We start from the raw sequence: 14671 nt of genomic DNA, 5'->3' as shown, positions 1-14671 counted from the left end.
TATCTATAACGTGTGGATTGATCTCTGATGATATGAATAGATGTTAAGTTATTGTAAAATCTTAAAGTAATAAATATAAAGTTAGATTTTTCTTGATAAAATATAGCCGTATATTTTACTAATAATTTGTTGTTTTATAAAAGCAAAAGATTAATTCCCGTCAGTGACATAATAAATATTTAAAGATAAACCTAACACATGAAAAATAGAATTTATCAGTTAAAGATTTAATAGCGAAGAGAAATCATTTGTCAGATCTGAATGGGGCATTTCTGAATTGGCACCAAATTTATCATCGAGAAAGTTAATTATAATCAATTCATAAAATCAAAATAATTCTTGATTTTTATCAGTTTAATCAATTTTTAACATTTCAATTAAAGTACATTCCGAGTGATACGTTTATATGTATATTGATGAAATAAACTTAATACACATACAAAGCTGGACAGGGTTTAATAACAAAAAGCGTTGCTGGAAAATTTGTAGCTTTATCTTCAATAACGAGGTACTTCATTCTTTTTTAATTAGAAGTATTTATTTTTGATATGATAAATTGATGAAGAAGGGTTAACGATTGTTTTGTATATTTTAGATATAAAAAAAAATTGATGCTTATGAAATAAAACTACTATGAATACACATTTTATTTACTACTTGATTTTAAAAGGCTTACCAATTTAGAAAAAAATGGCTTTTACTTAGGTTAAACATATTTGGTTTGGGCCGTTCCTGATTAATATACATCATGAAAAGCGCGTCGGGCAAATGAAATTTAAAACGTTTTTTTCGTGTTTTTTTTTTATTAAATTTTAAACTACACGTATACTACCGTGCTACCTATAATGAAATGTAAGAGACAGATTCTTTCAATAATTGTACTATTCAGAAGAGATTGTTGGAAAACCTTTTATCTAAAGCAGTTTAATGCTAAAACATTTATTGAGGTTAACTTGTTAATCTGAAAGAATTATCCAATTTAATTGTACAAGAAAATTCTAAGATTTTACCATAGAAACAGTAACAGACAAAAGAGAAAAAATTACAAGAAATTATATTTAATGACTTTTCCTGACCAAAGCAAAATTCTTTGAAGTTGACTCCGTTGAAGTTTGTAATGAACACCAGTATTAACTATCTTTTGATGTTTTATAATCGTAAAAATACGTCTCTTTTGCCTTCCACAGTAATAACTAAATCAATATCTGATGTAATATTCTTTCAATGAAACATCTAAAACAAACAATAATACCACATAATCAAACTTTCACCATGCCGTAAGTATTTAAAGCCTTTCCATTCACAGGCTACAAATTATGATGTTCTTGTTAGCTTTATACTTTGTAAATATTGACGTGGCCTGAAAGAAACAAGGAATGGCATGATGTTCATAGGTTGCGTTTTCTGATCATTAATTATTACTCTATGTTAAAAGTAATTTGTAAATGATAATTAATCTAATGAAAGAAAAACATTTCCTGACATTTTTTCAATTACAAAATAATTTGTCTGTGCACGGAATTCCCGTCTAAATCATCATTGTGTACATCATTCTTGACTCAATTCGATCTTGGCAAAAAGTATTCAAGAGGTTTATGGATCATCGAAATAGAACATTATATAATTTTAACATATTCTTAAGACATACTAAAATTAACACACACATTGCTGAAAGATTTGTAAAAGAAATCTGACGTGAAAAAAACCTTTGACCAGTTGAAAATACTGCAATATACAATTGAAAACACAACAGTTATTTATGCGTACAGTCTTCTTGCCTTTAAAAAAAAAATATTTCAAAGTACTAGTAGAACCATATTGTATATTGTAGGTATGTAAACGATGGGTCCGACGTTGTTTTGGATACGTTCACACTCTCACTGTCTGATGGAATCAATAGAGCTACTAAAGTTATGACCGTTGACATAGTGCCTCTCGATGATGAAAGTCCACAGCTTGGAAAGAATCTCAGACCGAGGCTTATAGTTTCCGAAGGTTCGGAGGCGCTGATTACCTCTTCTGTATTGTCAGCTACTGATGTAGACACTGATGATAAGAAATTAGTTTTTCTGATTATTAAACAACCGAAACATGGTGTAATGCAGCTGAACAACCGACCAGCAACGAAGTTTACACAGAAGAACGTCAAAGATGAGATTGTTAAGTATATACATACAGCAGGTGAAATAGGAACAGCAATAATGAAGGATAGTGTGACTTTTATTGTATCAGACCAGAATTACCTGGCAACAGCAGACCTACCTGTGTATGATTTGAATATAACTATAACACCAATTGATAACTCTAAACCAACAATTATTACGGGAAGGGAGGTCTCTGTTAAAGAAGGAGGTAGTATAACATTAACTCCAGATATCATTACAGCAAAAGATCCTGATACTGCACCAGAGGAAATACAGTTTATGATTGTTCGCCAACCCCAGTGGGGATACATTGAGAATATAAAACCCACTCCAGGATCTGAAAAACCAAATAGAGGCATAAGAATTGCAACATTCCGGTTACAAGACATAATAGATAATTCAGTTAACTATGTACAAGCAACTCATAAAGGTGTGGAACCAGTTTACGATGACTTGGAGGTCTATGCTACAGATGGAAACCATAGATCCCCGGTAAAAATGTTTGGTATTCGAATACTACCTCAAAATGACGAAGAGCCAACCGTCATGTTGCATGACTTTAGTCTTAATGAAGGCGATAGCATGATGATGGACAAATCTATGGTAGATGCAGTAGACATGGATATGCCAAAAGATAAGTTAAATTTTGCAATATCGCAGCCTCCAGAACATGGAAATATTGTTGCAATGATTAGAACACGTCGTGGGGATGTCGAGGCAGAAATACAGGATTTCAGTTTAGAAGAATTACATTCAGGATTACGTCTAAAATACAAACATGATAATTCAGAAAACTTTCATGACAGGTTTGCCGTCACTGTTTCAGATGGACGGCATGAAGTTAAACGCCTTTGTAATATATCTGTTAATCCATTGAATGATGAAAGACCAGAAATAACCAAAAATGCTGGTCTTCAATTAGAGTATGGAGACTATGCTATGATATCAAGTGTTGTATTGCAATCGACGGATCCTGATAATAGCGAAAACGAGGTTTATTATATTGTTACCTCTGTTCCTACAAAAGGTTCGTTACAATTTTGTTCAGATCCTTACATCCCAGCACGTATATCAGAATGTAAGGACCTCCAAGTTGGATCTAATTTTACACAGTATGAAATTAATATGAACCGTATTCGGTACGTGCATACGAGAAGAATGGGAAACTCTGAAACAGACAGCTTTCGCTTCCTATTGTCTGATGGAAGAAATAAGAGACATATTGAAACATTTGAAATAAGAATAAGAAATTCACAGAAAGCAAATCTAGCCCTTTTAAACAAAGGATTAGAAGTAAGGGAAGGAGAAAGGACTCAAATAACATCTTCTAATCTAAGTGCTTCTGATGAATCTACTAAACCTGAAGAAATAGTTTTTGCTATTATTAAACCACCAAAACATGGACAAATTGAAAATGTTTACAAGCCTTTACTGAGTATAACCAGTTTTACACAATTGGATATTGCCTCCCGGAAAATTGTTTATAATCATTTGAAAAAGGGTGAAAAAACAAAGGATTCGTTTTCCTTTACTGTAACAAATGGTTTAAGTCAAGCGAAAGATGGTGTGTTTCAAATTGAAATAGAACCACTTGATAGAATTCTACCATCGTTGAAAGCCCACAGTCTCATTGAAGTGTCACAGGGAAGTGACATTGTTTTAAATTCTGGGCATCTGTTAGCAGAAGATCCAGATACACCTAGTATGAATGTAACATACCTTCTTGCTAAATCTCCAACCTATGGTCATTTGTACAAAGGAGGACTTGTCGAGACGAAAAGTTTTACACAGAGGGATATTGATTTAGGTTACATAACATATGAAAGTGATATTTCATTTACTGGACTGGACAACTTTTTATTCAGCATATCTGATGGTCGCCATACAGGATTCTTGCTGAATGATACTCTTCAAACAAATCCTGTCATATGTAGTATATTTATAAACCCAACTGTAAATGATGCTCCAAAACTAATCGTTAATAATCCACCTGAAACATTGGAGTATTTTGGGCAAAACAAATATGGCTTTAGACTATCAAGTCGTAATTTGAAGGCAGTGGACTCTGACACTGACAATAGCAGACTGATGTACATTATTGTAAAGCGTCCTATGTTTGGTCACATCCAGAATGTAGCAACTAAACGATTTGTAAGACGACGATTCACACAGAAGGATCTGGATGAGAATAGCCTGCTGTATGTACTGACTAATAATAAGGAATCAAGTATACGCGACAGCTTCATATTTAAAGTATTAGACAGCAGAGGAAATAGTTTAAACGAGATAAAGTAAGTACTATTGAGGAATTTTTGTGAAGGGAAATTTATTGAGTTTAGTGAATATGGAAAAAAAGATATGTGAGGTGAACGTCAACAAGGTTGCCACTCAAAATTAAAAAAAATTTAAAAAAAACGTCATTTAGACCATAAAATTTATGATAATGTGGTTAGGGTAAAATCTATCATTTTGATGATTCAATGGCATGTTTTACTAAATGGTCACGATTTCATGACTACATCCAGCAATCTGAAAAGCCAGACAAACTGCCCTTCAAGCATTAAGGAAATTCGATGAAAAAATATCTAGCGCACATGTTTCATGCAATATTCACCGTTCAGTGAAATCGATCGAACAAAAGAAACAGAGCATCAAAAGTTAAAACACCTGAAGATCATCTGTACCACACAAGATAAAAATGTACATTTCTTATGCAAAATCACACAATAACATTAAGAGCGTTGTAAAACATTTAACATGAAACCGTCAACCTTTTAACCTTTTTATCTACAAAATGTTCTGTTCGTTTTTTAACAACAATCAAATACTTTGTACTTGTAAAACTCCATGCTGTCAACATGAATATTCGCTGTTTAAGTATGGGTTACATTTTTGAGCTTGCAAATTGTTGTAATTTTTTTTACGACTTTTTTTAGAAATCACTAAAAATCATATTCATAATTTATTTTTTACAGGTTTCAAGTTAGCTGGTCTATTATTGAATTTGAAAAGAAAGACCTGGTGGTGTGTGAAAATGTTGGTACACTGAGTGTTAAGCTTCGTAGGAAAGGTGCTCTAGAGAACCTGGCTTTTGTTCGAGTATCTATAAAAGAAATGTCGGCAACAGAGGGTGTTGATTTTGTTCCAAGCACTGCCGAGCAAGTGCAGTTTAATCCAGGTAAATTTATACATGACATTGTAGAATTACAGTTTGGCAATATATTATAAATGATAATGGATTAATGAAATATCTATTATTCTGCTAAATATCGAATAATATCTGTAGGCAAAAATTTGATAAAAAGGAGAATAACTGAATGCTTAACTCATTAATAAGACAATGGCAACCGAACAACAAATGACATAATATTAAAAGGAAAATAACTAGTTCATTGGAGTCAATAGATTTTCTGGGGAGATAACCGATAACGCGAGAATGAGCATCCCAATTCCTTTAGTAACTAACAAGATGGGTTTAAATGACGTCGTAATAAAGCATGTGATGGATGTAGGATATGTGCGGATTGAGAACTTATTTCATATAGATTTAGGAAGATGTGGTACGAGTGCCAATGAGACAACTCTCCATCCAAATAACACTTTATAAAAGTAAACCATTATAAGTCAAGGTACGGCCTTCAACACGGAGCCTTAGCTCACACCGAACAGCAAGCTATAAAAGGACCAAAATAAGGTGTTAGTTATAAATGAATTAAGGCGTTAGTTGTCTCGTTTGAAATGTTTAACATTTGCCATTTCAAAGTTTTTTGAGCTGACTATACGATATTTGCTTTGCTAATTTTTGAAGGCCGCACGACGACCTTAAGTTGGTAATATATGTGTCATTTGGTCTCTAGTTATCATACCACATATTTTTTTTACTTAAAGTCTGAAATAAGAAACGCTCACTGGTCATTATGATAAATCGAATGAGTTACAACTAAACGTTTTGCCGTTTCAACACGAAACAGATCACACAAAAGTGTTTTGTCAAAGTAGCTGCCTTTGTAAAATTGCATTTGGATATGGCGGGAAACGTTGTTTAACCTTCAACGTTAGAAGTGATTTCAAAAAATCTACAGAAACATTTATTCCCTTTAATTAATCCAGTTGATCTTACTATTTCTATTTGTTTCAAATGCCAGATGTAAATTATATAAGAAAAAGTACATTACCATAATCTCGTTAATAAAGGCAACCGTAGTATACCGCTTAATAAGTTCTTAAAATTAAAGATAATTTGACATTTTTAAAACATTTCCGTCAGTTTTTCAAATGAAAAAGTACAAATTATTTGTTATTTTTGTGTCACCCAGATGCATATTTATCGGGATCTTTTATAAAAAAATCTAAACAGTCAAAACATGTCAACAAAATAATGATATATCTTTAAACTGAACATTTATATTTTTCAGGTCAAGCACAAGCCGTATGGGATGTGAGAATTCCCGACGATGGCCTTCTGGAGATAAACGAAAAATTCCGAATAGTTCTTGAGGAACCTGTCAATGCCATTCTAGGAGAGAAGGACCGTGTTACAGTACGAATAATTAATGCTGAAAGTGGTAAGTGTATTTACTTTGTTTTCTTTTGGAAACGAAAACAACGAATCATTATAAATTTTCGCGTTAGTTCGAATTTGTCAAACAACTCATTTGTATGCACCCAGTATACATCGTATTAATGCATAAATATTGCAGTTTGAAATGATTGTTTAGAATCACGCATCTTGCGTTGTCAATGTTTTGAATGTTTCCTGTTTTTGGATATATTTCCCTATGTGTGTCTGTTTAATTAAGTTTAAAAACAAATGTAAAATATAGCGCTTATTTTATACTTTTGATTTATATCAAACTTGATTAAATTGATTCGTTTAAAAAGCAAATCTGTTGATCAACATTCAGCTTCAACACTCGGAGGCAAAGTTTGCAATAGACAAAGAAATGGAAAAATATACGGAGCACCGTTATCAAAGTGGTACCGAAGGAGTATCAAAATCAACCGTCTAAAGTCAACATTGCATTACGGAGTAAAAAATATAATTGAAAATATTTATTATTAATAAAAAATGAAAGTAAACTGAAATATAATGATTATGACAAGATATAGAACTCTCCTGTAAATGTCATGTACTAAGGGATCATGTATTTTAATATTTGTTTTCAGGCGAATGCCCACAATACCTAGGAATGATATCCAAAGATCAAACAGAGTTAGTTGACATTGATGATCTTCTATTACCTGCCAATGGAAATACAGATACTTTTATAAAGGTAAGCTATATTTTAGTGCTTTAACTGTTATCGTTTTTCTTTACATTAATCACATTAGTGCTCAAAGACAAAAGAATGGCGTGATTTATTTGCTATCAAAGAAGAAAATACTCATGCAATTAACGCAGTCCACAAGTTCATTTCTATGAAACTTATAGTTCTTGTTTTTATCTTTTTCAAAAGAGACGCTGATGTGAAATTAATTCGTTCAGTACTAAAACACATAGCTTCACAAGATACAGTTATTGAAAACATACAATGTCCACATGTTGCTTGAATTAAAACTGTATGCAAAAAAATCGGACACACAGAAATAAGTTAATGATGATTTTCGTACAAGATTCTTAAAAACGATTTCATCAGATCTGGCTTCAACTCACACGACAAAAAGTAAATGCTGAAATATTTCCTTATTACTGTGTTCGGTTTTCTTGCAAAAGGTCATAATCATTGTTTCAACGACAAGGGTAAATGCAAATGTTATTTATTTTTTATTCAATATTTAAAGCCTTTTCATGCTATCATTTTAAAATTGATTTCGACGATTTGGTGAAAAGAATTTATGCGGTTTATATGAGTGTCGCTTAATAATTTCGAGGAGTTGGACTTTTAAAATACATTCGTGTGACGCACAGTTCTTAAATCTATCATACTGTATTTGTATACTGTCGTAAATAAATTGTGGGTTTTCGTTTTTATTCTGTGGTTAGTATCTCGAAGTGTACTATTATATCATTTTTTTGTACTGAATTCATGTCACGTAATTTTCTAAAAAAAAAAAATATGGTATTTTCAATATTGACATACAAGCCATAAAACCTGGATCAACCCTCCATTTTTTCTTTAAATTGCCATGCCCATTTTGACTTTCAAAAGCGCCAACTTTTTAAAAATATGGAACTATTTCCAAAACTTTTAATATATATCGCCCTTCTTGTTGTGAGATTTTAATTTATTCTTTATTTGATAAAACAGCGACCTTCTTCTCATCTGTTCAAGTCGGGCAACCCAATAGACAACACTTACAACACTGAACCAGGAAAGAAATCGATACCAAAAGCTCCCTCAAGTGATGATGCTAATATAAACAAAACTTCTGATGAAAATGCAGCTAAACGCAAACGATCAAAAAAGAGAGGAAGAAAGAACAGAAAGAGAAAGAGAAATGGAAAGAAAAGGCGAAGGAACAAGAAAAAGAAGAGAAAAAAGTTTCCACCTGTAGTGAACATTCAGGTAATATACTATAAAATTGAGAATGGAAATGGGGAATGTGTCAAAGAGACAACAACCCGACCAAATAAAAAAACAACAGCAGAAGGTCACCAACAGGTCTTCAATATAGCGAGAAATTCCCGCACCCGGAGGCGTCCTTCAGCTGGCCCCTTAACAAATATATACTAGTTCAGTGATAATGAACGCCATACTAATTTTCAAATTGTACACAAGAAACTAAAGTTAAAATAATACAATACTAACAAAGGCCAGAGGCTCCTGACTTGGGACAATCGCAAAAATGCGGCGGGGTTAAACATGTTTGTGAGATCTCAACCCTCCCCCTATACCTCTAACCAATGTAGAAAAGTAAAGTATGCAATTGAAGAATTTTTTTTCAAAACATCATCACATTTTTAAGCACATTTGACAATCTCCATTTAAATATTTATGTAAAGCAAAAATTACAAGTTTCTGTCAATCTATCTATTGTAGGCACCACAAGAGTGTACCTCAACAACAAAAGGACTTCTTCATTTTGATATGAATTCACAACAAATGTACATATGCGATAGCGGTCAGTGGAAGAAATGGACTTCAGATAGCAAAGAAGAACAGCAAGCGGACAGTAGATCAGACACTGAACTGTGTAATACAGGTGAGCATGATTAAAAAGGAATATTTAATGTAAACATCAATAAGAATTAGATAACAACCAAATAAGATCAAATAACGTAAACGTCTCAAAGTTTTGAAATCAACAAAAAGAACACAAATGAAATACTACAATCACGAATGCAACTTTTTATAATTTTCTTTTTATGACAGAAAATTAACAAAATTCTTACCAAAAAACATATGTCTAATCATTTAACATATTTCTATAGCGTGTACCACAAACAACTTTTAAGTAAGACAGTTCTTGTATTTCAACATGTTATGAAAAATAATGAAAGGAAGACTGTTTTTGTAGTATTTGCATTCTTTTAACACATTTCTCTGACAGACTTATACGTTAAAAGTCTTGTTGACATCTGAGAAAAAATTAGGTGACCGATTGGTAACATTTTGTTATTTTTAAATTTGTATAACTGTTGCTTCTGTATGCGTAAATGTTACCCTCGTTAGAAAAAAAATACCTTCCATCTTTAAAACGAACACAGCATTCGAAACTTTAAACCTTTTAAACTTATCAACATCTTTGATATTCAGGTACACATTTTGATGGCAGATGCTATACTTTCGTAAATGAGAGGCTTACATGGAATGCTGCCCAGTATAAATGTGAGGCAAAATCGTCAATGAAATCCACTGTGACATCGGTTCGATCAAAGGAACATTTTGACTTCCTAGTTAATCTTGCAAAGAAAAAATCGTTTTGGATAGGTAAGTCAACCTGATAAATATGCAAAAAGGGGGCAAAGTTTTTGAAAAATAGTAGGTCGTAGAAAAAAGATTTAAGAATGTTAAGTAAATTGGTCAATGATATGGAAGAGTTAATCCGTATCCATTTCAGTTTGACAGGCGAATTGCGTATTACAAGGGATTTAACACATTCAAGGCTAAACTATCTTTCTTTAACTCGGAAAGAAATTACCGCACTTCAATAATCTTGTGTTAATGTAGAAAGAATAAGGTACTAAACTAAAAAGCAGACTCATAAGAACAATATTGCAAAATCTGATGGCAAAGGCTACATACAAAATATGAGGTGGTTGCACACTACTCCTCTTTGTTTATCTATATGTTGTAAATTTTTTCACACACGAAATATTCTGCATAATCCAGCTACCAAGAGGTAAAATGTTGCAACACTTTTTTTTATCAACATAATACAAGTATAGTCGTACTTGATCTAAGTACTAAATGAACAAGATATACACATTAATTCATCTAAAAAAATGGAATCGGCAAAACAGTTTTAAACGGAATTCATTCAGTCCAGTACAATATGAAATCATGTTCATGTCAAAACTGCAATCAAGTTTAAACGGCTGTATATATTTGATAGTATTACATTTATTGTGGATTCCTCATTTACATCGTTTTAGGTTTAACCAACAAGGAAAAGCCCACGACTTGGAAATACCTAAATAACGAGCCGTATGGCGATGGCACCTTTGCCAACTGGGGGAGAAAACAACCGAATACACGTGGTCGAAACGTGAATAAACATTGTGTCCAAGTTGGCAAAAACCAAACTTGGCGAAATAAACGATGTGATACAACCACCAAAAGGTTTATCTGTGAAGGAATTCCAAACACTAAATCAATAAAAACGAAACGATCGCGCTCAAGAAGGAGGCACAGGCATTCAAGATTCTTCTAAACATTTATGAAAGTAGCGTTGAAGATTTTAATAAGTGTCGTTCTTGGCACAACAAAGGTTGTGATGTCACATGATTGTGCTGATATGTCTCCTCTGACGAAAGACTTAGTGCTGACGAGAAACCTATATTTATATTAAGATTAAACTATATTAAAATTACAAGACAATGTATGCTAATGCTGTAAAATATCATTTTACAAAAAGCAAAACGAAAATATTATTTATATGTATAGACTTGTATTGTTAGTGATTGTATGACTGATGTATGTGATAGTTGTTTTAGTTGCAACGGACAAAAGGGTACAATTATAAACAATAGTAATGTATATAATATGTACAATTAACTTACATGTACCTTTAGAAAATGAATATGAGATGTTGTTAATTACCAAAGTAAAACATAAGGGCATGTTGATTGTGATACTGTTTTTGTTAATTATATATTATATATATATATATCATGTTTATATTGATAATCACTTATTTTACTTATGAAATTATATCCCCACTCAAATAGTGGGGTGTTTTACATTATCTTGACCTTCTGTTCATCCAAAATATTTTTCAGTGAAACTTGACTCTGATGCATAGAAATCTTTGTCAGCAGTTGGAAAGTGACGAGGTACTGAACACTTTTCGGGTTCATCAGACACCTACTTCTTATTTGTACATAACTTGAAATTTATTTTTGCAATATCGATGCTGAATGATCTTAAAAATGGGCATCAAACATTATCAATTATTCATTACTATTGAACAAAATTACATCATGTATGAAAAATATTGACATCATAAATGAAGAAAGTTTGACATCATAAATAAATATAGCTGGGCAGTACAATGATTAACTACTTGATACCCGCTCCTTTTTCATTAGAAAAAAACACAAGCGACATGAGAAAACTAATATCTTAAGAATTGAGGTTAGAATATGCATCATACTTTGAAAGAAACATTATACTACAACTTACACTTAAGAGGCAATAGAGTTGTATTTCTTCTTTTTTAACACTTAAACAGTTCGAATAAATAGATTGATTGATTGACGAACGAATACATAGAGATATTTTAACATTGCCGACGTGACATATCAAGTTTTAGTACACAGCACTCACAGGTGTTTGGTAATACATTTTGTAATACATTTTTTACAACGAAATCAAAAGTATTATACGAATTCAGTATGTCGCCACTTCCCTTTCCTTAACGAAATCATTCATAAATTGCGTATATTTCTAAGATGTCTGCAATGATGTTGATTTATTGCAGATTTAAACGTTGATAATAAGTCTATATATAGGTTAATACTCACATTTGTTTTTTCATGTCAGCAGTAAATGTTAATCAGGGAAAACTTGGTATCTAAAAAAATCGTAAAGTAAATTTTTCAGCATATTATGTAATGATCTCGTTACACAAACAAATGTATTCATGGACAGTAAATTGTATTGCTTTTGTATGTTGGTTATATTTAATTATTTGTTTTTTAAAGACGATTTGTTTGTCTTTTTTATGCTTATGCATTTTTGTGCTAAGAACACATGTCCTGTCCTTAAATCACCAATTTTTGCATAAAGAATTGCTTTACAGTCATGTGCGATTTGTAATGAGGTCATGTATTGCATATTAGGTTTTTTTTTTAGGCCGGTAGTACAAGTTACAGTTGATAGAAGATTTTTAATATATGCATTTGGCAATATAGAAATAACGAATTAACGAATTTTTGGACACAAATAAATACAAAAGATCTTCATATAATCATTACCTCTTGTTTTTAAAAATGCGAATAGAAATGAATTTTGCTTTTGTAGATATTAAAATGTTCTAATTTTGGTAAAAAAATAAGTCCATTCTGTGTTTCCGGGCATTAATTATCATTGTGATGACTATAAGAAAAATATGTCCTTTGATTTCATTGCATATGAACGGTATATTGTAAAGTAAATACGTTTGGCGATTTTAAAACAAATTATCCGTATATACTACTAACTGGTACTGGGTTATTAAAATATACGGCTACGTTTCTTATATAAACAACTGTAATATGTATTCTTTTTTACAAGGTTAAGTTCATATTTACATATCAAAATTCTTCAAGTGCTTAGTATTAAGGATTTGCAAAAGCAAACATAACAAAAGTGTTGGGATAATTTGTATTACTTAACTATGAATGGTAGGTTATGTGAAATATTTATACATTCAATAGTATATAACATAAAGACAGGCTAAAACTAATTTTATGGATTTCCAATTCAGAAATTGTATACTTTGAGACGTTTTGTGTTAAACTTTTGTCTTATTTTGCTTTGAAATTATGTCCAATGACAAACCACTCACCTAATGATGAAGTGTATTTTACAATTGAGAGTTTCATCTTCCATATAATCACCTGAAATGAATCTCTCCTTGAGCGAGTTTTTTTCTTAGTGTGTTGAATAGTTATGATTGAAAATATTCTTTTGTTCATGACTGGAATATAAATTTGCTACTTAACTCATAGTCATTTTCCTACAACTTGAATAGGAAGATATCTAAATTGCACAAGTCATGTCGTATTGTATTTCTATACAATAGACATTTTTTTTCGTCTTTTTAATATGGATTATATTTTCCGTGTTTGATTCATTTTCCAAGTTGAATGAAAAATTGGGATTATTGTCATTTGTATGAATATTATCATCTGTTTCTGTTGTTGAGTTTGTAAGCAATAGTTAATATGACTCATGTTGCTTAATTATTTTATAATGATAATAAAACAGAATTAGTGTTTCAATTTTCTTTGTATACTATATATGACAATTTGTTGCAAACGTCATCAGTGAGAGAGAAACCCAACATATCAACATATCAAATTTTACAAAGGGATGATTTCAACCACTTTGAATGCTTGTTTCAATAGTTTCAGGTGAATAATGATGTTTAAATGGCCGTCTCTTGAAAAGTAGATGACCGTTTCATACTTATCCTTGACGGACATTGTCTGGACACAATTAATTTGTCCGGAATATATGACCGTTTTGGAAGCCATGTGCTGGACATGTGTGTATTGAAAGCCCTTAAAGTCCCCACCAACTTACGAAGTAGATACGTAAGAGCAAAATATCAAAATTATTTATAAACTGTAAATCAATAGTCATGGGAAATTAGTGGACCTTTTCAAATGAGTTTAAGATGTTTGCTTATTTTGTATTTTACCATCTGCTGCAGGAATGAATATTTTAGTTTGAAAGAGATAAAGAAGAGTCGAAGAGATTTTAGAAAACAATGGTTTACCGATGTTAAAATTTCATAAATCGATTAAAGTGGTAACAAACACCTTTACTAAAATAAATTTGGATCTTTTGATTTTTCATACAATTTTGACAAAATATTGAGTTTGACGCTTTGACAAAGATATGAGAATTTCAAAAATCTTGCACCGCACACTATCTCGGGAATTTTTTATTGGATAAATAGCAGTTTGATAAACACTAATTTTGATCATTGGGAAGCTTATATTTTCTTAGCAATACAACGTGATTTAAACGTTCAGTTAATTTTTACAGAGTTATCTCTCTGTAGAGTTAGGTACCACTTTAAGAAGACACTGGCTGACCGGATTGTCAACAACATTCCCGGAAGATAAAAAGTAGAGCAAACAACAGCCTTCAAAGGAAAACACAGATCCTCAATTCCTGAATGAAAAGATAAAGCACCACAAAACAACACAAAAA

The 14671-nt window shown here is 31.7% G+C and overlaps 1 protein-coding gene across 2 annotated transcripts in view; it reads left to right on the top strand.

Moving 5' to 3' along the window:
- LOC134700393 (FRAS1-related extracellular matrix protein 1-like) overlaps positions 1–13362 on the top strand; it is a 40587-nt gene extending 27225 nt beyond the window's left edge. For both annotated transcript variants that reach the window (XM_063561779.1, XM_063561780.1), the window contains exons 4-11: positions 1832–4435; positions 5120–5322; positions 6560–6709; positions 7311–7417; positions 8393–8650; positions 9125–9287; positions 9842–10015; positions 10681–13362. In XM_063561779.1, the coding sequence (XP_063417849.1) occupies positions 1832–4435; positions 5120–5322; positions 6560–6709; positions 7311–7417; positions 8393–8650; positions 9125–9287; positions 9842–10015; positions 10681–10958 (3937 nt within the window). In that variant the 3' untranslated portion in view covers positions 10959–13362. The remainder of the gene's footprint in view (positions 1–1831; positions 4436–5119; positions 5323–6559; positions 6710–7310; positions 7418–8392; positions 8651–9124; positions 9288–9841; positions 10016–10680) is intronic.
- The last annotated feature ends 1309 nt before the right edge of the window (positions 13363–14671 follow it).

Source organism: Mytilus trossulus, unplaced genomic scaffold (genome assembly GCF_036588685.1).
Source record: "Mytilus trossulus isolate FHL-02 unplaced genomic scaffold, PNRI_Mtr1.1.1.hap1 h1tg000138l__unscaffolded, whole genome shotgun sequence".
NCBI lineage: Eukaryota > Metazoa > Mollusca > Bivalvia > Mytilida > Mytilidae > Mytilus > Mytilus trossulus.
This window is presented reverse-complemented; position numbering and strand designations above follow the sequence as displayed.